The 23,568-nt window shown below is 37.8% G+C and overlaps 2 protein-coding genes across 10 annotated transcripts in view; one reads left to right on the top strand and one right to left on the bottom strand.

Moving 5' to 3' along the window:
- Window positions 1-23,568, top strand: part of LOC128891333 (dystrophin, isoforms A/C/F/G/H-like) — a 567,969-nt gene that overhangs the window by 32,531 nt on the left and 511,870 nt on the right. For 6 of the 9 annotated variants that reach the window (XM_054150727.1, XM_054150728.1, XM_054150733.1 and 3 more), the window contains 23 exons: window positions 48-170; window positions 258-737; window positions 826-983; window positions 1,055-1,422; window positions 1,508-1,860; window positions 1,930-2,364; window positions 2,441-2,593; window positions 3,063-3,224; window positions 3,576-3,878; window positions 3,961-4,104; window positions 4,242-4,412; window positions 4,503-4,685; window positions 4,750-4,866; window positions 4,938-5,057; window positions 5,846-7,303; window positions 7,506-7,730; window positions 7,817-8,332; window positions 8,427-9,064; window positions 9,434-9,581; window positions 10,016-10,129; window positions 10,231-10,407; window positions 10,476-10,583; window positions 10,739-10,850. In XM_054150727.1, the coding sequence (XP_054006702.1) occupies window positions 48-170; window positions 258-737; window positions 826-983; window positions 1,055-1,422; window positions 1,508-1,860; window positions 1,930-2,364; window positions 2,441-2,593; window positions 3,063-3,224; window positions 3,576-3,878; window positions 3,961-4,104; window positions 4,242-4,412; window positions 4,503-4,685; window positions 4,750-4,866; window positions 4,938-5,057; window positions 5,846-7,303; window positions 7,506-7,730; window positions 7,817-8,332; window positions 8,427-9,064; window positions 9,434-9,581; window positions 10,016-10,129; window positions 10,231-10,407; window positions 10,476-10,583; window positions 10,739-10,850 (6,766 nt within the window). The remainder of the gene's footprint in view (window positions 1-47; window positions 171-257; window positions 738-825; window positions 984-1,054; window positions 1,423-1,507; window positions 1,861-1,929; window positions 2,365-2,440; window positions 2,594-3,062; window positions 3,225-3,575; window positions 3,879-3,960; window positions 4,105-4,241; window positions 4,413-4,502; window positions 4,686-4,749; window positions 4,867-4,937; window positions 5,058-5,845; window positions 7,304-7,505; window positions 7,731-7,816; window positions 8,333-8,426; window positions 9,065-9,433; window positions 9,582-10,015; window positions 10,130-10,230; window positions 10,408-10,475; window positions 10,584-10,738; window positions 10,851-23,568) is intronic. The other 3 variants (XM_054150734.1, XM_054150735.1, XM_054150736.1) reach the window with 3 other exon arrangements.
- On the bottom strand, window positions 18,528-19,848 carry LOC128891387 (protein preli-like). Its single transcript, XM_054150835.1, has 3 exons — window positions 19,429-19,848; window positions 19,101-19,352; window positions 18,528-18,820 (listed from the first exon to the last, which is right to left on the bottom strand). Exons 1-3 carry the CDS (start codon window positions 19,648-19,650, stop codon window positions 18,752-18,754), a joined length of 543 nt encoding a protein of 180 aa, XP_054006810.1. The 5' UTR covers window positions 19,651-19,848; the 3' UTR covers window positions 18,528-18,751.

The raw sequence follows: 23,568 nt of genomic DNA, 5'->3' as shown, positions 1-23,568 counted from the left end.
GCGTCATCTTTTGTACTAAATAAAACCCTGGTTTTATGCTACACTAGATAACTAGCTCGGGATTTGAATTTGATCTAAAGTCTGAGAGGGAAACCACGATGATTTCGGGTAACGAATGGATGACAGAGACAGTCACGAGTATCGCTTACAAAGAAGAAATTTCTGCAACGGTATGCTGCTTACTCATGAAACATTGCATTAATTATTTGATTTATCACACGACGCGATATGAACGTGTTATTATTTTTTTCTTCCAGTCTACACCGCATAGCGATTCCAAGAAGCGCCGCGTAGACAGCACAGCTAGACACGAATTTGAGTCTGCTCTCAATAATCTTTACAAGTGGCTTGATTACGTCGATTTAGAAATAGGACGATCAGAGGGTGTATTCGACGAATTAAGCGTCGAGGAAAAGAAAGTAGTTTATAAAGATACGATAGTCGATATCGAGTCGCACAGGGATGACTATAATAGGGTCGTGGAATTGGGAAAGCAACTTCTCGAGGAGTTGAAGAATGCAAATGAGTCAACCGAAGCAGAAGATTCGAAACTTAACGATATACAGAATTGTTGGTTGGCGATTAACAATAGGTTGGAAGAAATAAGAGGTCGTATAGAGTATTTGGAGGAAGTGAAGAAGTTTCGAACGGAATTGTCCAGTTTAAATTTAATGCTGGATAGTTATTCGAAATGGTTGGATTCAAATAAGAGGAACAATCAAATTGAACCGTTTAGGGTAATGACAAATATTTCAATGGAATATATTTCGATGCTTTATTTAAAAAGCCTACATGGTAATTTTTTATACAATTTATGTTACTTAGGTAAAAATGAAATCAATGAAATCTCACGAAGAACGTATAAAAAAATTGATGGAGAAAGCCAAAGAGTTGTCGGAAAATCAGACTGGTATTAACGAAAATAGCAATGTAAACACGGATATACAAACGTTCGTTAACAGTTGGGAAGCATTGTATAAAATGTAAATAATTTTGTAACTTGTAGAAAATCTGTAATTAATAAATGTATAGTTAATAAATAACGTTATTGTAGGCTATCTGAAAGGCTAGCTGAATTGAACGAAGCTGTTGATAAAACGCCACCAAAGAAATATACAGACGCAGTTGCTAATCTTACCTCGTTTATTAACAATGTTGAAAGTACGTTATTGTCGGAACATATAGTGATGTCGGATGACAAGACAATGGCGGAACAATTAAAAAAATTCAGTGACCTGCACGATTCTCTGAAAGAACATCAAGAGATTTTCAATTATGTAAACAGTGTTGGACATGAATTGATAATGAAAACTAATGGGGAGTCTCAGGGTCAAAGACTTAAAGACGAATTGCAAGACCTTAATACGAAATGGAGCGACATACCTATAATTTTAGAGGAACGCCAACAGAACTTGTTAAAAGGTATCGTTACAAGAGTTTGATTCAACCATTTTATTAATTCCATAGCGCTCGGTGTTTAACAAAATTATATTTTGTCCATCTGTAGATATACAGTCTTTGAAAGCATTTAGTGATGAACTCTCCGAACTCGAATCTTGGCTTGACAAATCGTACAAATATTTGGGGGAGTTGTCGAAGGACGACGTGACAAACGATGTCGAAGCAATGGAACTCAAGTTAAAACAGGTCCAATCTCTTTGCGAAGACATAAACCAAACGAAACCGAAAATAGAAACACTTCAAACATCCACGAATAAATTGCTTGAAAATTCTGAACCAAAATTTGCAAGTGTGTTAAACAGTAAATTGGAAATTGTATCGTATAAGTGGAACGCTATTGTAGATGGTGCTAAAGGATTAAATGACAAATACGAAGACAGTCTCAAGAAAAATGACGAGGTACGTAGAAGATAGCTTCATAAATTTTCAACATATTCATTACGGTTACATTACATCAAATTTCAATAGATAATAAATGGAGTGGAAGATTTTACGAAGTGGTTGTCAGCCCTTGAGAAAGAGATACCAGTTGAAACAAAAATAACATCTTCGGTTGAGTTGTTTCAAGTTCGCGGTCGATATCAGTTGCTGAAAGAAAAGATTGATAAACGCGTTGAAGAATTTAGAAATCTTAACGAAATGGGTAACGATAAGCTGTTGAGTTCGGAAGGGTCCTCGGTACAGGAACTTGGTAGACGTTTTACATTTTTAAATGCACGGTGGACTGACGTTACGGACCGCATTTACGAGCGATATAGACATTTACAAAACGCTAGTCACGAGTATGGTGAATTTCGTGCTTTGGTTGCACAAGAGAGCGACTGGTTGGATAAGTTGGATAAAAGACTGAAGAGATCAACGGAAAGTGCTGCGGATGCTGAAGAGATATCGGAAGAACTTGATGTAAGTGTTAGTTTCGTAATAATAATAAAGCGAGTTGTAACTGATTTGCGAGAATAATTTATTATCGTTTAAAAAGGATTTGGAGAATTATATACGAAATCATCCAGAGTTAAGGCTCGAAAAAATACAGGAAATTGGTAAACAGTTGATCGAAAGTAACATCATGACACAATCTATACAAACAGATGTTGAGAGCTTGACAAATCGTTGGGAAAGTTTAAATAACCAGGTATGCGCGTTATGTCAATTGTCAATCTATTTATTATACAATCTGCACATTCAAGACGCTTACGGCAATGATTTTCTTCTCTGAATTTTGTGTGTAACATAAAGAATTATACTTTTTCTTAACTGCATGCACTACTACTAAAGAATTCTCGAACATTTGTCAAGATAAACGCAGACGAAGTCATTTTATTCTGCGTTAAAAAATAGCTGTTGCCCTTATGATATCTTTATCATTGTCATTTTGTGATTTATTATATCGCTTATACTAAACTGTAACGCTACAATAAAGATCTAATATCGTTTATATTCGTTTTTAAAAATGACTCGAGATATTTCCAAGTATTTTTAGGGGTTTTCTCATTTAACTATACATTTAACAATATCGATTTGATCGAATACGAAACAACGGTATATGCAATAGGATAGCTTTAATAAAATTATGCAGAAAATTAGTATTATATTTTGAGTAGGCTGGGCAGCGAGCCAAGCTGCTGGAAGGATCGGTGAAGCAAGCACAACAGTCAGAAGGACGCATCCTTGCTCTTCAACACTCCTTAACGCAAATAGATTCTGTACTAACTGCACGTCTTGACTGTGACCTTACTGCTGATGATTTGCCTCATGATTATCAGGTCTGTTAGTCAAATTTTTGTTGCTCTTTTATTAAATGTTTAGACCGAGGAATTACACGATTCATGTAAACGAGTACTCGAAAGTGTAAATTAATACATTTGTTAATTGTATCCCTCTACATTAATGAATATTGTACATAAAGCATTGTTATGAAAAAGCATGGCAAAGAGAATGTTTCACTTTTGCAGAATGTTACTCGTACACTATATGTAAGCATTACTTGAAATTAATGACGATCCTACAGTTTTATGATTTTTATTATTGTAATTAACAAGCTAGAAACAGATAGATAGACACAGATATAGATATAAATTTTACGACAATCGTAATTGTACATGTTTGTGACTCAGAAATTAATGGAAGAAATGGAACATCAACGATTAACGCTGCAAGAAATGGCAATGCAAATTGAGGCGTATAAAGCATCTGGAAAGCAGGAAGCTGCGATCAGATTGCAAGAACAGTTGTCTCTTATAGAAGAAAAGTTTTCCGAGGTTCAAAAGAAATTTCAACGTTTTCGGTGTCCAACGAATTTGGAGCCAAGATTATCCAGGGCTTTACGAGAGCTTCGAGGAATAGAAGAAGCAACTTGTTTATTGGAATTGTCGTCGGAGGATCCAGAAGCCATTGAAGGTCAACTCAAACATTGTCTGGTAATTTATTATTTTAAATCCTATCCTCTGTTTTGTGAAGTCGTAAATTACGAAGGAATTTACGGACGATTACACTTTGCAGCGTTTTTATCAAACATTAAGTGAAATCAAAGGTGAGATAGAAAATATTATCGTAACGGGCAGAAAGTTAGTCGAGGACAAAAGTGTTCTCGAACCAGAGAAGTTTTCCAGAAAAATTGACATGTTGAAGGAATTGTATAATAAGGTAATAATATATATACATTATTAACATGTATACGCAATTTACTATTGCAAATTATTTATAATCGTACATACAGATGATTACTAATTGTAAGTATAACGATGTTAAGCTGTTATTTTGTTTTATTCTTTTTATTGTAGCTGGGATTGCATATAACTGAATCAAAATCAGCCCTAGAATCTGCGTTAGATTTATCGCGTGATATGTATAAAAATATGTCGTACATTAATATGTCCATAGATAGTATTAATAAAGAATTAGATACACAGAAGAATATGCCTGATCTACCAGTTAATGCGATTTATGTACGAGTAAGTATATTACATTACAGGACTGTGAAAACGTTCTTTAGTAAATAATTATTAAATTGCGAAAGTAAATATTTATAACTGCTCGAATAGGAAACTCTGACAGAGGTAATTCCACGATTAAATGTCGTAAAAGATAAGTTGTTAAAATCCCAAGAAGATTTTTCCAAGCTTTGCGATCCTATGTATTTGGAGCAACTTAAAGAGAAGTTGTCAGATGTTGTTACTAGATTAGCAAATACAGAAAGGAGATTAAGACTTTGTTGTTCCGCAGAGGTAAATATTTAATATGACGAAATTAGTTGCGATAGATCGAACAAACGCACGTGCTTATTTTCAGGAGGAACCCAATGTTGATGAAATAAATGCGTGGCTTTCACAAGTCGAAGAGAAACTGAATAAATTGGATACCGTACCGATCGATCAGTTGACGGAAAATCATTTCGAGCAATGCAAGGTAATTAGATCGGTTATAACTCACGTTCCGACGATGATCTGAAAAAATTCTTTTTTTTTGTTTACTTCTAGGCTGTTCAAAGCGAAATGATTGAAACAAAACCGAAAGTCAATCAGTTGCAACGTTATACCTACTACCCTAAAGTAGCGGAAGTTTGCGAGAAATGGGAAGAAATATCCAGCAGAATACAGGTAAGTTGTGTAATAAGTTTAAGTATCATCCATTGCTTATTTTCTCATCGCTTGTATTGCTTGTTCTTATCTTAACATTTGGTATATGTAATGCTTGTGCTTTATAGTACCATTACGTATATCTCGTCTAAAAGAAAACCGTTTCTATTCATACGTAATATTTCGTTGTATTTTTATATTTTACACATTACCAGTTGTCTAGTTATTTCTTGTTTTATAATCTTTTTATCGTTAATTATTAATTTACGATTAAAGTAAATTACCTAAATTTGTATGGTGACATACTTTCCTCGGTTGTACATACATCGATTATATTTAATTACACAACTTAAGTTTGATCATCATTATGTATATAGTTAACACTTCACTGTCGATTACGTGTAAGTTACATTGATACGTATTAGCGAATTATGTGAAGTATTTTGTCCAAGAGGTGTCTCTAGCTATGTAAATAATACTGTCATCATTAGTGAAAAAAAAAGCCGATATCATCTTTGGTGGATGGAAAACATTGTTATCGATTATTTATCGACATTGTCTCTCCCCTTGTATAAAATTTCATAGAGAAGTCTGAACGTGATTTCCAAGAAAAGCAATAAGGAATGAATAAAACTGTGCTCCAAGTTTTCGTATTGGTGATGGATACACGCAAAGAAAAAGCTTTGTTTGCACAATGAAATGCATTGTCACTTTCATTTGGCCATGCTTGATATTGTCACTATTAACATGCTCTTTCAATTAACTGTTGCCTGTCCATGAATATTCTGTTACCTATCATATTTTCACAGGAATGGATCCACAAAATCACAGACAATTTATTAATAAAAAGTAAGGTGGGAGAAACTAAGGGGAGAGACAATTATGGACGCGTTAAGTCGTCTAGACAGCCGGAACAAACTTCGTTGAAGCTAGTTAAAAAAGAAAATAAACTGATAGATGAGAATGAGGAAATATACGGAATAGGATATCTTAATCCTGCATTTGATGATAATCAAAGTAACGTAACGAGTACACCGAAAAGTACGCCGATCGATATCGTTCATCGAAGTCGGAAATCTCTCGTAAAATCTGAAAAAGTAAAGACCAAAATTGTAGATGTTAGTAGAACCGTTAGACGGAAGTTAGACATGAGTTCGGTACCGGACGTGGTTCAAACGTCTCAACCGCAAGTCGTTCGTATCGACGATGAATCGCCATCGTCATCTCCCGACACGGACGTATCCATGGCTGACGAAGAATTCTTCTTAACGAAAAATAGCACCTTGTTTTCTCAAGTTTCTTCCAACACGTTGGTTACGACAGAGTCGAAATCATACGATCCGAACAGCATGCAAACGAATCCTTTTCGTATCGTAGAAGTGAAAGAAATGGAAATAATAAAATCAATTGCATCGCCCGAGGACCATGTAATACTGCCAAGTGCGAATGTCAGCGTAGGATTAATGCCACAAGTCGTTGAGAGAGTAGAGATCGTCGAGGATACAGAGACGGAACCGGAATCAGTCGACACTGATACAGAAGACAAGGAAGTTAGGGGTAAAATTTGTAGCGCGATCGGGGGGAATCAAGTAATTAACAAGAAAAGAGAGCTGATTCCAATTTTAAAGAAAAACAAGTCGGTAGATCCATACTCTGCGAAAAATATGAAGAAACTAACTCTTAAATTAGATACCGATGCTGTTCAATCGGATCATCAAATATCGAGCAGTAGTTCGTTGATGATAGAAGACAATACGATACGAATTCATGAATCCATTTCAACGAATGCACAATTATCTTGCAAAATAAATAGATCTGATAAAATCACAGTCTCCCCATTGAAGGATAAAGACAGCATTGCTGAGTATCTTATTCTCGAGGATAGCGGAACGAACTCAAAGAAAAGTGTAACAACCACCGTCACTGATATTTCTCTTACCCCGTCGGTCAGTCACAATCAAACGGAGAAAGAGCATACTAATGATAAATGGTTAACGTCCGTAAAAGACACCGAATTTCCTAAATCACGGTCTAGCGAGAATGAAAATGTAGACTGTGATAGAAGTACAAGAGCTTTGTTATTTAAACGTGCACGAAGTATATCGAAGGACGATACCTTAGAAGATTGCGAAAGCTTTTACGGAAGCGATAAAGAAACCGACGATATTTTAATTTTCTCCGATGACACAGAAATTGACGTTGGAAGTTCCAGCTCGGAAGGCGAAGATCCGAATTTAGGGGAGCATGTTGAGCACCTCTTGGACAAGGTAATTCTAATGGCATCAGCCTTGCCATCGTAACATTCATAATTTATGTAAAATGTCATTAATAATATCTTTAAAACAATCGCGACAGTAACAATTACGAGTTCAAAGTTTTGTGGATACATAACGATAGGTGAAGGTTAATATATACGAATTACTTGGCGTGTTAGGGAGTTTTTTTTTTTTATAATTTTGTTGTGCATAGATACAGGCAGAAAGATTATCACAGGAATTGCAGCAAAAAGCCGATGTAAAGGTTTCGGGCGATAAGAGACCTTTTAAAAGTGCAACGAGTTTATCTAGAACGGGCTTGGAAAAATGTATTTTGGAATTTGAACAATCTGCTCAATTAATGTTACACAGGATGGATGTTATGTTAATGAGCATCAGTAGCATTAGTAATGAAAAAGATCCTACGAAGCGTTTGGAGGTTTGTATGCGTATTATCATTTTTTTAAATAAACCTGTAAGTAATGTTGATTTTATACAAAATGTATTATTCGTTTGACATTTCAGGTACTCGAGGAAGAAGTTAGTATTCTTGCTCCAGATGCAGCAGCTTTGATCAGTAAAGGTGACGGTCTAGTTATGACAGTGGATATGTCTGACCCCGGTAGAGCTGAAAAGATAAAAAACGAACATCAGGATAAATTGAGAAGTAAGTGGCACCAAGTAATGTCAGAGATCGAAACTAGACGAATACAAGCGCAACGAGGCGAAGAAATACTACGGCAATATAATAACATAATAGCGGACTTCGAAGACTGGTTTAGAGACGTGCCATTAAAACTGGAGCAAGTTAACAATTACGAAGGACAATTGGAATCATTCACAGCAGAATTTGATGCTAAACAAGAACAAATTCATAAACTGAACGATTTCGCTATCGAGTTAAAAAGACTAAATGTTGGATACTCCGAAACCGTACGTTATAGCATTAACAGTAGGTGGCAAGAAGTTAGTTCACAATTTAAAAGATACAGTGGTAGCAAGGACAAGGATAAACATGTAACTGACAAGAAAGTTGAAATGGTAAGTTGAAATGTTTAAAAACATAAAATTTTGTTATGTTCTACGCTATGAACCATCGTGATGAATATTTAAAATTCGAATTTTATGCTTTTAGGACGTAGGTGGAATCGATTTGCAAGAATTTACAACAAGGGTTAATAAGATTAGAGAAGCTGTCGTGACTGTTACAAGATCTCTGAACTCAGTACCACTGAACGGTGATGATTATGAAATGTTTGCGAACCAAGAAGAATGTCTGAAAAAAATTAATAACGCCTTAAATATTCTTAAACCAAGCATCGAAGAAATTAATTCTGTTTTTGAGAATGTCGCTTCTCAGCTAAGAAGAGAACAAGCCGATCAAATTAGACGCTTGAGTGATAAATTACGAGATGAATGGATAAATGTTAATCAGAGCTACGTGGAAAGATACAATCGTTGGAATAAAAGTTACGAAAAATGGAAAGAACTGTACCACACGTGTCGATCTTTTTCCGATTGGCTCGATAAAATGGAGGAAGCATTAAAAAAATTAAATTCCCTCGGCTATTCCAAATCATTAAAGACGAAAATATATGAACTGGAGCAGGAGATTTCTAGAATGCAAAAAATTAAAAATAATATCAATGTTTTGAGTGCTAGTATTTTATCTCGTGCTAAAGCTGAAGACATGATTGAGCTAAAGGAAACGGTTAACACCATAAAGCGTCGTTGGCAAAACATCGTAACTGATTTAAATGCACGGAAAGAAAAGTGTGTACTAATTTTCATTTTTTATACTTTACTATTTAAGTTATCCCGTATTTTTTGCCATCTTATATTTTAATATTGAAGATAGTAGATCGAGAATTTTGATAGACACGTTACACCGAAAGTGAAGCTTCTCTGCGTATTGAGCTATTTCAGTTGTGATTTGCCTCTGGTGCTGTAGCGATCGCAGAATAACCTCTAGTCTAATAAAGAAAGCTTTATTAACCCTTTACAATACAATCAGCTTACATTTTCGTATACTGTATGGTTAAAAATTCAGATAAGCTCGTTTAAGTTACAAGTGCTATATATTAGAATATTCTTTCATTTGTTCGTTGTAGTGTATGTAACGAATGTATTATATTTTTTTAGAAATTTTGCGATGGAGAGGAAAGTGAACAATGAAGGAAGAATATTAGAAAGTGCTTACAATATTTTGGAGCAAATAAATTCCTTGTTGGTGTCAGCAGCAAATCCATCAGATGAAACTTCCTTGTCAATAAGATTGTCATTGATCAAAGTAAGTTGAAGAGTTTAGAAAACAATTCGTTTGGTTTTTAGAAACAATGGGCACTGTTCAACACAAGTGTGTAAATGTTTATTTTCACCACTAATCACAGTATACACAATTAATTGTAAGCGTTTTATTGATGATAGGATATGTTACTTATTGCAGTTTGTAATAAATTCGTACATGTACACTTTCTATTCGAATTTTTATTCAGAAATTAAATTTCATGGGCCGATGCCCGCCTTTGCGTTATTAAATAAACTGAAATTGAGCCTAAGAATATCTTCCCATGCCATGACTGCACAAACGAAACTGTGCCAAGACATAAATAGCATTGAACTCTCACTTTTCTCTTATTTCCTTATTAAACGTAAATTGATGACGTACGTGCGATTGCGTCTCGTAATAATTTTAATGATAAATATGTAATGTTTTGTTTTTAGGCGAGACAAGAAGAACTCTCTTCGCGTAAACGGGCATTACAGAATTTAGTAAATCAAAGTGGTGTAGCTTCAGGGGAGGATGAATGTAATAAACTCCTTGCTGATATGGACAAAGTATTTAATATTTCAATTTTGTTTATCATAAATAAAAATAAAACATATATAGGATTAAAAATTAACTCAAAGTTAATTAAATTATTCGAATTAATTTTTAGGCCAATTCGAGTCTTTCGAATCATCGGGAATATGTTGAAAATAAACTTGCCTCTCTTAAGAAATATATTTGTACTTTGGATGCTGTTATGGTGTGGGTTATGGAAATGCGAACAAGGATAAATATATCTCGAGAACTACCTCAACAAGAGCGTACCGAAGTTATTAATAATGTTATGGTAAGTGTGTCAATATTCATTTTTCACGAAAGTATTCAAAAATAATTTATTTATTATTATTGTTACAGACCAAAGTCGAGGATCGAAAAATGGAAGTGAAAGATGTACTGGAGAATTATACCAATTTGGAGAAAGAATGCGAGTCTGCAAAGCAACCCATTTCTGTAGAATTACAAGTAAGTGTACCAAATATTGCTATATGTATATGCTTACATTTAACTTATATAACTTTTACAAAAAATCACATTTTTACGAACAAAATAGTGTTAATAGATTCGTGATAAATTTTGTGTTTAATTTCATGTCTCTATCGGAAATCTGTTTGCAACAGGAAAAACTGAAGAAATTGAGAGAAGATTGGCAGTTCGTGAAAAGCAGTGGCGAATCACAGAGTTACGAAGTTAAATCTGCGGCGGTGGTTCCGGTTACGACAAGAGAAACAGGTAAGAGATTTTTGTATGCATAAGTGAGTAAAATAAGCCGCAGGATATTGTTTTCTTTAATAAAGTACAAATATTATATTTGTATATAGAATTTAGCTGGTTGATTTGAGGATCGATAGAGTTTGGATCTGAATCCCCTCATAATGGCAAATTAAATTCAATTTAAAAATGAATTCCGCGGTACAGTTTCCAGGAGCTCTAGCGAGCACCATCATATGTAAAAACAAAATACTGTTCTCCCGTTTTCTATTGTGCTTGTTTCGCCTTACTCCTAGACTCTGTATAACACCGGTAGATGGCGCTTGCACTTCATTATATTCTTCTTTACCTACGATCGATTTGCGGATTCGACATGTATGATAATATGACTAAATTTGTGGTGGACACACTCATCATCGTTGATAAGAAGATTTATGAAGACCGTCGATAAAGAAGAACTAACTGTTAACTCGATGATACTCGATGTTATTCATTTGATTGTCTTTTGTGAAACATATTTTAATTTTGTTTGCCTTTCAAATATTTAAAACACACTTTCTGTCAATCCATTGAGCAAGAGAGATCGTTTAAAATAAATACCAGAAATTGTTATTCAATCAAAACTTTTGTTTAGTTTACATTAAAATATAATACGGGTAAACCTTCCTCATAAATTCCATTTAAATGGCGCCATCTAGCAGTAAAAATAAGAACTATTCGAGGAGAAACTTAGACGTTTTCCTGATAGAGGGTGCTGACCAATTCCTAAAATTTCCCCGCGGAAAATTTGATCGTTCTTTTATTTAATTAAATTAGAGTTCATTAGAAGCATTTTTAGATAGATATTTTTCACGACTTCTGTGTACAATGAATACTTATTCTGAACCGCGATTGTTATTAATATTTAATCGAAAACTGAGCGTTACTATATGCATTATAAATGTTTAATTATGTCGGAGATATTAAGTTTCAATACACATAAAAATATAGAAAAATTTCTATATTTTCCTATAACCTAAGTCTCAATCTGATGGCCATTATAATTTCTTTATTATTAGACTAACTTTGCTTATGATTAGAATCTGCTTATTATTACACTAGAGTTATAAATGATTAAATATAGAGGCATAGAATTAATTTCTAAGATATAATAGAGTATATCATATGCAAATCATGTGAAATAGTTTTCTCAAGAAAGTTTATAAAAATCACTTCTAGTCTATTATGTTAAGAAAGAGTAGTTCTTTTGTTTTAAAACATTCGACTGTAAACATGTATGAACACAACCGAAGCCCGGTAGAATAGTTAGAATTGGATTATTGTCGGCAACCAAAGTTCATTCTCGGTTCGTTAATATGGAACCGTTAATACAGTGAATTAAATTTTCACGGTGTAGTGCATAATTCAGGGTCGTGTCGGGTTAATCGCGATGGATTCAGAAACGAAGAACCGCGGGTTTGTTGATCCCGCGACGGTGAGCTTAACGGAAAGGCCGTAGGTTTGTAGTATAAGCGCGATCGTCGGGCCGCATAATGAGCGGATAAGCCTTCTAATGTAGTCGTGGTAGAACATCGCCAGGCTGAGTATAGCTCAAGCTTCGTAGCTCTCTGTTCTTGCTCCACCTCTGTTCTCGACGCTTCGTTCCTCTATTGTCTTCCATATCCGTCAGCGGTGCTACATCAAGATGAAATCAGACTCGTTTGACGAAAGTTTCGGGACCGCAAACAGATTAAACTTATGCTTTGACGCATCTTCCGGTGTAATCTTATCTCGTTGCATTTTACAATTTGTTCTCGTCTCATCAAAAGACGTTAGAGAAAATGAGAAATATTTTCTTTTTAGTCCGGTTAAGAGATACAGATTATTTTTAACTCGAGCTCAAGGGATGGAACAATCACTCGACCTTAATGATTCTTCATCGAAAATCAGTTGACCCATGTTTCGCCGTTTGGTTAGATAAGTTCCAGTTTTCGGAAAATTAGAGGTCAAAGGTCATGACGTTGGATCCGTTTTGGACCGATGAGTATCTCCTATAGATCTTGAAAAGACAATTAATTTTTATTCATACAATTGGGGGCGACAAGTTATAGTTTTGAAGTTATTAAGGATTTTATGTGGACGAGGATCCGCGTTCGTTTCCTCCACCTCCCCAGGAGGTGGATCACGGGAAAAAAAGTCACTTTCGGTGTTGCAATTTTACTTTGTTAATTGGTGCTTAAATGGATATTTATTCAGTATCTGACCACATATAGTTGGAAAATTTACAAATCAATAAACGTAATACTGCATTTTTACAAATTACGACAAACGTATTAATTAGTATTATAGTCTTAATGTAGATTACACACGAGTAAATATACAGGGTGTCCCAAAACTCGGGGAGGAGCCGGAAATGGACGGTAGCTGAGACGATTCTGAACAACAATTTCCTTTGCAAAAATGTCGGATGAGGCTTCGTTAAGGAGATATTAAGCGAAAACCCCGACCAATCAGAGCGCGCGTAGACCGTCCGATCGGCCGCGGTAGCGTAGGCTACGCGCTGGTGGCCGCGCTTGCACGCGAACAAGTGACTCGACGTGTATCGAAACATCGACCTAGCGCGTAGCCATCGCTACCGCGGCCGCTCCAACGGTCTACGCGCGCTCTGATTGGTCGGGGTTTTCTCTTAATATCTCCTTAACGAAGCCCCATCCGACATTTTTGCAAAGGAAATTGTTGTTCAGAATCGTCTCAGCTATCCCCTATTTCCGGCTCCTCCCCGAGTTTTGGGACACCCTGTATAAGAGAAGCAAAGTAAACCACGATGGATAAACTGTAAAATAAATTCGTAAATAATCCGAATAGGGTTAGAATCTTATTTCTGAAATGGGGGATTGAACGTGGTTTTAATCTGAGTATCGAACGGAAGTGGCTGTTAATTGGAAGGAGCTTAATTTAAGAAACTAAAAGCCTTCTAGAGAACCCAGGGTGTACGTGACGAAACTAGTGAAAGTGTCTTCGCACCCTTTATTTATCTGTGTCTGGTAAACACTCAAAGAGTTAGGAGAACTTTTTAGAGAGAAATTGCATCTGTATATCACTCGAACGTAATCTGAAAATGGTTCAACTTTAAATATTCTGCTTGAATTCTGGTTTCTTCTTACAATTATAATTACATTATACTTGGTTCATTAGAGAAATTTTAACAATCACCAACAAGGCTCGTAGTCACGTAACGAATTTAACTTTTTCTCTCACGTATCCAACGTTGTACGAAAAAGATGTTGTAGTGTAAAAGATGGGGCACAAGTTTCGAGTAGGCGATTGTTATCGCCATCGTCGATGTACTCCGTAACAAAAGTTTCAAGTTTTTATCTTCCACGGTGGTTATCGTGGGCGCGCGTGACGTGAATTCCAGACGAAAACTTTAGGAAGGTGCACGTTTATTCGGGGTGAAGCAGTCGAGTTTTTCGGCGTCCAATAATCTGTACAAAATTTAATAAAATTAATTTTTTACTTTTATGAAGCGAAGCTAATTAAAAAGCAAGTCTCTCGACGTTTATTCTCTACCCTCGAGTGTGAATTCGAACGATGTTTCTACACTCGAGTGATGTTTCGAAGTTTCATCCACGAAGAGTGCGTCCAGAAGTGTGTCGCAAGGTTGGGGTTGATCGATGTCAACGCTTCTGCGAATAGTCGAAATACGGAGACCCACCGCGAATCATTGAATATTCAAGTGTTCATTAGCTTGGCGTAGCAGCCAATAATTGACTACACGGCGATACACTGACAACCCGCGGCGAAGTAAAGCTGATTAGTACAACGAACTGGTAGTTCCTGCGCAACATAATATTTCGTCGGTCCGTGGCGGAAGCGGATTGGAGATTGATTCAAGCTGACGCGATTAGCTGAATATATATATGTGTATGTATATATATGTATATACATACATATATATCGTGAGCCGTGATCACGTTAACGCTGAATTACACCGATCCGAGAAAAGCTGCTTTCAACGAGTCTAGCGCGCGTCGAGGACGGAACGATGTTCACCTGAACAAACTCGTTCCTCGTTAGCGAGAGAGCTCATTAAGGCTTTCATGTTCCTGTGGTCACGTTTTGTGCCTAGCGTAGCAACATGGATTTAAAAAAAAAAGACGAAAGAAAAAAGGGGGAAAAGAAGAAGAGGAAGTTAACAAAGACGAATACGTCACAATACTCTCCGACGCGTTATGGCGCATTATTGTACAGGATTGGGAACAAGCGAATATTATCAAAACAAAATTGAAACAATACGAGGAACCAGACGGTCGATGGAATTGTTAGGGGAAGTGAAAAAAAGAACAGGTTTTTCGAGAAACTGAACGACTGTGACATAAGCATTTGTACCAGAAGAAATCCTGGTAACGTGAGTATCCTGTATAGTCTTGGTTTTGTAGTGTGACATGGGTTGCGATAACAACGCTCTGGGGATTTCCCCTCAGAACTCTTTCTGATACCATAATGAGATTCACTCTTCTTGCACGCAACCAAACATATTCTCTTCAACATTCAAAATCGTGATCACGATATTTTAAAATGCGCCCCTCATCTTTGTTTATAGATCCCCAAACGGCACGAAACACGATCGCGCGAAGTGCACGTTAAGATCCATCATCGGCGCGAAACGATGGCCGGTATATTCGTATCCATTTTTCATCGTCGTGTCCTCTCGTTACATAAAATATCGCGCCACGTCAAGTTTCAATCGCGTACAAAATAGCAGGTGCGGCGTGTGTGTGTAGATATTCTTTTTTTTACTTCTCTTTTATTTTTGTCGAGGCCATTTTTCAGCGTCGTTTCCTTCTTTTTTCCACCTCCCATCCCGGTTCGACGGTCGGTCGGAATCAGCCTACGCGTAGGATCGGGATCAGCGATACGTCGCGTCGGCCGCGTCTCACCGGCGGTGACAATAAAAAACGGATAAAATTTTCGCGCTCGCGAACCGGCGAGGAAATATCGTGTGTTGTGACACAGGGATTGCACTGTATGACGCTGTGCTAATTGCACCCGCGGTGTTGTACGAGAGACAGCTTTTTATGCCGCGACTGGTAATGACATCCGCCCCGCGCAGCTGACCCTCCATTATTTCCCGCCGTGGCGCTTTCCTATCGAATCCCCTTAGCCAGGAGCGGCCGTCGACGCGTATTTATCTTGCTTTCGCGAGTTTCGAGTTTCCCGCGCCAAACATTGGCCCCGTTCTGTCCCGGTTCCGTCATAAATGCCGGTTTGCCCCGAGCAATAATTCCGTCAAACCCTTGACCGAATATAATGAATATCGAGAACGAGAATCGCGTTTCGGCGTGCACCGTGTTATGGTGTTGTTCCCAGCGCAACCGCTGTACTATTGTGCTGTGGAAAGAGACGGTTAGTAGAATTGTTGTCGGTAAACGCGTTTACCGAAATAATGGGGCGTTGCGTTTCAATTTTGGACAAGGAGTGTGTTTTTGGAGTAATCGAAGGGGTGGATGGATAACGGTGCTGATGTTTGTTGACAAATGTAGGTATTCAGGGGAAGAAGGTTCTGAAAGGTGGTTTTCATTTATAGCTGGCCTCTTAACACGTTGATTGCAAGACTAAAACTCACGAAACTTCTATAGCGTTAAAGTTTTGTCTCGAGTCTACAGAGTGTCCCAGCCTAAGTGATATAGAGCTCTGACTACAAAACTATCGGCCGAATGCAAAATTTCACATATGGAAATTGCATGGTAAGATGGGGATCATGTTTCAGCGCGAAGAGGCATTTTTGTTAACTTTGTTATTTAACGTGATATGATGGTCAAGTTTCGTTTTCCAAATGGAACTATATATTTTTTTTTTTTATATTAAATATCCACGCAGAGTGGATGCTCTTTATCTGAATTTAATTACTCTTTATCCAACCATCTGTTACTAAAAAGTATTCTAAAAATGATATAATAGACTCGTGTTGACAAAATCATTGTATCGCAAGTCCCTTCAATCACTTCTAAATATCTGGGAAGAATTAATCAAATTTCACAATTGTGTCTAAGAATTTACACTTGTAACGCGCGGCACTACACGCATTCACTTTTTCGTGAGGTATTTATTACGATTTGAGTTGGTATCCTGTTTAAACATCGACAAACAATGTCTACAATACCAATTCCCTCTATTTTTTATTTCTCGAGCTGCACAATAAATTCGTGAACCTCGGTAAACCTAAAAAATTTCATCCGTAAAGAAAACATTTCGATGGTTTTCATCAATTAATCGTCCCTTTCCACGTATCGTATGCATCCATCCCAATCTATTTTTCCTTCCAACGAAGTCTATTTGCGCAGTAAAAATAGAACAGACATTACTCGACTCGCGGCTTTATAAATGGCCTTAAACCGAACGAAAAACAAACGCCGTGATGTTTCATTCGAATCGATATAAATATCACGCGTGGATGAACGTCGAAGGAAGCAAAAGAAAAGGCCGAGTGTCGAGGATTTACGTCCAAAATAAGACGGAGAGGCACTTCTCCGGGATCTAATAAGAGCCAACTTAGCCGTGAAATTTTATTGTACTACGAAAAAGCTTCCAGTGCTGACGGGGTGGTTTCGTCGTGCCATACGTTACGGCTACGCATGAATGCTCGTTGAACGCACGTGTGGGTGGTGCGTAATATAGGACAGCGGACCACAACCACCGGATACCTATGTCGTGGAGACTGAATGACGAGGGGTGGACGGATGAGCGAAATAATGGTTTTTTGGGGCGGGGTTGCGTTGGACGCTGAAATATGTAACTTGGCGGTGACCGCGCATTAACGAGAATGAGATTTCGTATTAAAGGGTAATGCGAAATTGTCATTTAAATTCTCGTTTGGAGCTTCGTTATGAATATCAATTTTAAACATTCGTTCATTTATGCGCTGCCCCTACTCGCGAACATTCAGGGAAACTTTCTTATACGAGTTTCTCCGCTTCCCTTTTTATTTTCGCTGTGCAAGCAATGCTGCGTTTTAACCCCTTCGGATCTGGCGTGCATTGTAACGTGGAATGTAATATTATTCTTCGCCGTGGAGGTATTTGTTTGTGTCGAATCACCGTGATTATTGAAAGTCAGATAAATATCGCATACGATTCTTAAGTATCCTTTTTGCCCCAAAGAAAAGAATTCAGGTCTGGAAATGTTAAGTCAACCCCATTTGCGATAGTACTCCGCGTTCTAAAAGAAGAGATGATTCGATGGAATGCAGAAATAGGATTTCGCCTCTATTTCGAGAGGGACTCTGTAGACTCTTTCAACGTTAACCGATTGGGACATGTTGGTTCAGAGGACTTTGCATTGTTCTTATATCCGTTTCCATTTCGTTCGCTGGCTACGTTCGATTCTGTTCTTGGACGAGAGTTTAGTTTCGAGACGAACACATTTTGTCGGGAGGAACATGCAGTACTTTTTTAAAATTTATGTTCGAGGTGAGCTCATCGATTTTATATTATATACCGAAGTATATTAAAATATTCGTACGTTTAAAACAATATTTTTATTGTAAAATGTTTCTTCTTCACATAAAACTTTGGATTGTTGCCCGAAATGTCTTGGTTTACAGTTAGATGAATCTTTACACTAGAAATGAGTTGATGAATGGTATCGTAATTATCAAAATTCACATATGTATCTCAATCTTTTAATTCAGTTATTTTTATTGTCTCAAAAAGTAGAATAATTTGAGACAGAAAAGTTAATCTACTTCACAAGTCCTTGTACATGCACGTATAAAACAATACTAATTCACCTTCAAGGTAATGCTCGTAAACTTATGCGAATAAAATTTACAAACGTGTATCACGATTTCGTGAGACTAGAATTTAATCCTCTATAAAAAATAATCGAACAAGAAGACTAACAAATGTAACGTGCTGTAAATTAGGTAAAGCAATAATATGAAATTAACCGAAAATAGTATCCTGTTTTCGTGTTGATCTTCCATCGTTCCGCGCGAGGATGTGCAAAAATCCCTGAAAACAAAATTTAATGAATGTTCTGCGGATTACTAAATACAACAAAAGTTCACTTCATTTTTTGAGCAGAAAATCTTCCAGATATATATAAAACGACTGCTATATATAGACAACTGCTTCTATTTCTCATGAATTTCGTTCGAATTAGAACTTTTATTATGATATTTCCATTTCACCTGCTTCAATGAAACCCATCGAAAAAGTCGTTTCAACCTCAGAACTGTTTCGACCCCTGGTTAAAACTATTAAAGATAAAAGTTACTTGTTACTTCCACACCTGTACAGCTAGCTTGGCGTTTTTGATCGCGCCCGCGTGGCAAAATCTTTCGATCATTCGTCCCGTGATACCGTTCAAAGGCGATCTAACGGTCGTTCGTCTCGTCATCACAGTTTTGTTCGGATCGAAATAGCTGGGTATGTACACGGTTGTTTCCGAGGCGACCACCAGCTTTCTGTGATCGTGGTTTCTCGTTAACGAGATCAAACGTTTCGCGCACAGATCGATGCTAGCCTCCTCCAGTATCACTACCTGCGAACACTCGCAGCATTGAAAAGAGGTACGATCTACCCAGCCGATGGAGAAGTTTCCAAAATGCAATGAATACCTGAGGTTTCTTAACGATTCTTTGGATCCAATTGGGTAACGGGGTCGTCGCGGTTTTGCAGAAGATTCTCTTGCTTAAGTATTTGCCATCTTTAACTTCTTGGTGCACCGTGTCCTCCGACACTACGTGACGAGCATAGGGATTCGGGTAACGTCCAAAGAAAGCTTTGCACACGGCCAGCCAGCAATACGGAAGGATCGTTATCTCTGCGCTTTCTTTCATTGACTGAAATTAAAATGTGGTTGTTAGTTTCCTCGATGATAGAAAATTTAAGTGGGGTAAGGAAAAATAGCAAATCTTTCTGGTTCGAGGGATGGTGCGAGAGTAGAGAGTTCCTCCTTCGAGAAAATAATCACTTCTAACTCGTACTTAAAGGTTACTACTGGTTTAACAGTTTCTTTAGAATATTACTTTCTCATTTTCCAATTTCTCGTTTCCTGTATATTTATACGATATGCCTCAATGTTTCCATTTAACGAGCGTATGATACTACGTGTATATTATTTTACGTAGCGAAAAAAGCCTTGACAAAAGAGTTGTTACTCTTCTATATTTTCCATATTGGCTTATGGAATACGCTCCACCGATTGAAGCTTTGAATTCCCATCGTAGTTCCCCGTTTCGCCGTTGCATACATCGAGTTTCGAATATTTCGACGCAGCTGGATAAATCTAAGCAAATACGAGAGGTCGCAAAAAGTTTGCTTTTCTGTAGTTTTATTTTGATCCGTTGCTATTCATACCAATCTATTGAGTTACCGACGCTTGCTCGTTCATTCGCACTCCCCCTCCTCCCCCGCTCCCCCCCCGCCCAACCCCCTTTCTTTCATCCCCCTTATTCTTGCAATTCATTAGTGAATCGTCAGGTGCTCCATAAACAATAGAGGTCTCCTCATTAACGTAACGTCAATGATAATAACGCTTCCACGATTTTAAATGCCCCGTATCATTTTGTTTGTCGCGGACAATGACGATTACTTGGCTCGTAAAATTACGCGCGAACGCGGAATTTTCTATTTGAAACGTACAACGGTTTGTTAAGTTTGCATTTACACTCAAGATACTGAATGTTTATTGTACTAACGAGGTTCCAGGCATTGTGGAATATCGTCCTCTTGTATTGAAAATAAAAATCCGTTTAAGTAATTAGAGATCGTATGCATTTCTTAAATGTAATAAGGACAATATTACAATAAAAATGACGTACATCGAGATTTATGTGGCGAGTTAATAAGGAACATCGAACGTTCTGTTTGTTTCTTTCCTTACTGTTTTATCACGTAGCTTTTGCCGTACATGTCTTTTTGATTGTGTTTGTATCGATACTACACTTACGTCTAATTGTAATTTTCTTATTCAAAAAAATTCAGACATGAAACGTAACAATTCGTGAGCATAGAAATTAACGTCGAATAAAAAAATTGAGAAGTAAGCTGGCCAAATAGAAATTTTAATTGAATTCATATTGCGATAGTTACGCTTCACATTTGATTCATTGTAATTTGTTGACATCGAAAAGTGACTGTGGAAATCGCGATTACACGAATAACCTAAACCTATTCGACTCGTGGCAGCGGTGATGACTTTGCTAATATTAACAATTACGAGCCGCACGTTTCGCGGTTCAATCAATTACAAATCGGTGGCAATTATCGACTACCTTCTATTTTTACCTTCAGTTCGGAATTATTTGTATGCGTTCCTCGTGCAGGCTCGTTTACGTCGATTCATTTTGACACGAGCTTTTCCACGCTCGTGTTCTTCTTTTGTTCGAAGAAGAAGGGGGACCGTCGCGCTGCGCGCTAGATTTCATTCGTGGCGCGACGCAAGTAGGTGACTGATTTCAGCGAGGTGTGCGCGTGGGAAAATAATCGATAAGTAGTTTCTTCTCATGTTTCTTTCATTTTAATTATCAAGGTGATAGATTAACAAATACGAACATTATAGTTCTGTTCGGTTTTCTATTAAAGTATAGGGTGTTCCAGAATCAGTGTAAGAACTGGAAATGGGGGGTAGCTGAGACGATTCTGAACCATAATATCCTTGCAAAAATGTCGGATACAAAAACGACGTGCACTACATTTGTATAATTTCATGTATAATTCTCCTCAAAAAACTATTAAAAGTCCTAGGTTGAAAATAAATTATTTTAGAAAATATCAATCTTTTTCCGATTTTTCTGAGAAATCGAACACTGCGTGACGCCTCCCAGCGAGTTATATTAGACCGTTCTGGTACACTAGACCCGTTCTGGTACACGCGTCGGTGAATTTTTTGCCAGCGCAAGTGGTTAATGAAAAACCACCGACTGATCGGATCAGTCTCTCGTGGCTCGAATAGCGGGATCCTATTCATCCCTAAATTACAAAATAAGATTTGGCGGTGGTAATTCTCCGTATCACCAAACAGGAATCCTCGCAATGGTTACTAGTCCTATGTTAAGAAACCGCTGGTTTCCAGGTTCCCCGCCAAGTTCGCATAAATTTCGCGAAGCCGCAACATCCGGGGAGCACCTCCGTTAACGTCGTTGTCGAACTCGAGGACGTGCAAATTCGCTTCCCAGGCGGGATTGTTTCGCGTTAAGCCGTATAACTTGGACGGTCGCAACACGATAGCAGGAAGCGATCGTACCGGCGAAGATCCGCGGAGAGAGCCGTAACAATTACCGAGGCCGCAGCCGAAGAAGAGGCTCCGGAGGTTTCGTCGTCGGTGTCTAAGCCGCGTTCATTACTGTACCGACAATCAAGCTGCACCATGGTCAAGGGGGCGGGAAAGGGCGGTCGAGGGGCAGCCAGGGGTCAGGCGAAGGGAGTTAGGGGTGGTTTAAGCGAGTGTAGCCACGGCGGTCAGGCTTGTAATCTGACGGCGGCTGGTCGTTCGGTTGGTCGGGGTAAAACGGTCCATTAAGACCGGGTAGCAGTTAGTGGCCATGCTATAGGAAGCAGTCAGCTTACTAATGCCAGGCCTGGGAAATCCCCGTAAGGGCTGTTAGTCCTGGGGCTTGCTCCTCACCTACGCGAAACTTTGGATTTCGGTGCGACGCGTACGTTTTTCTTCGGTTTGTCCAAACGACCATGCGTCATGTCCGGTTGTCCGTTAGGTTCCGGCCTCAATCACGTCTCGAATGAGTCCTTTCATCCTTGGATGTCTACGCGTGTATTGTGGGATATTATTCCTGGTCACTGTGCGCTCCCGATCAATACCTTGAACTGAGCATTCAAATCTGCTGGGGTATCTAGGAAACACTTGTCCTTTGTATTGGTTGGTTTCTTGGTCTTACTTGGCGGTCTCACTTGGCGAGACATTGAGGTGTGAACGTATAGCGATGAATATTGGTTACTTATGAGTTCAATTTTCCAAAAGGAGGATTTTTTACAAGGTGTTCGGTAACTGGTGGTACAAGCGAAAAGGGCAGTTAAAATTAAATACGTACAACTTGTAATAGAACTTAAATTTCTATGAACTCTTTCAAACGTATTCGATTAATTTAGATAATAATAGTAAGATAATAGGTAAGAAAAGATTTTCGTGACATTGAAAACGTTTATCAACATAACTTCAATCGAGACAATGATCTACAGTGAGATCCGTTGTAACGATACATGATCAAATGCACACGTACCCGGCGAAAATTCAAAGCTGATTTTCACGAAAACAAAGGCTCACATGAAAAATTTTTATTCTATATTTTCGACTTATTTTTTCATTTAGAGTCACCCTCCTTACCGCTTGTACCACCAGTTACCGAACATCCTGCCTATTAATACGGAATAATATCGTACACGTCAGTTCCCTCAAATCGAGAGCACTGTAAGTCACCCAAAAACATGGTCGATACGGTTCGATAGGCTGGATTAATGTCCTAATCCGAGTGGATGTGTTTAGGATTCCGAGTCTGCGATAAACTCCGTTCAGGCTCCGAGTTTCCTACCCGTACATCAAGTCGAATTGATTCCTGGTCTTTTAGGAGAAAGTCTCTAACTCTGGCAGCGATCAAACCCTCGTCTTCCTTCAGGCTGGCGACTTTCTTTTAAAAGAGTCCCAATCAATTTCACACTTAGTCGAGTTATTAAATTAATTATCATTACGTAAACTATTTGTAAATGGATTTTCGCATAAATAATACACTAATCTGTATTAT

The sequence above is a fragment of the Hylaeus anthracinus genome, unplaced genomic scaffold (genome assembly GCF_026225885.1).
Source record: "Hylaeus anthracinus isolate JK02 unplaced genomic scaffold, UHH_iyHylAnth1.0_haploid 12001, whole genome shotgun sequence".
In the NCBI taxonomy this organism is placed as follows: Eukaryota; Metazoa; Arthropoda; class Insecta; order Hymenoptera; family Colletidae; genus Hylaeus; species Hylaeus anthracinus.
The sequence above is the reverse complement of the archived record's forward strand: the minus strand, read 5'-3'. Positions and strand labels throughout refer to the sequence as shown.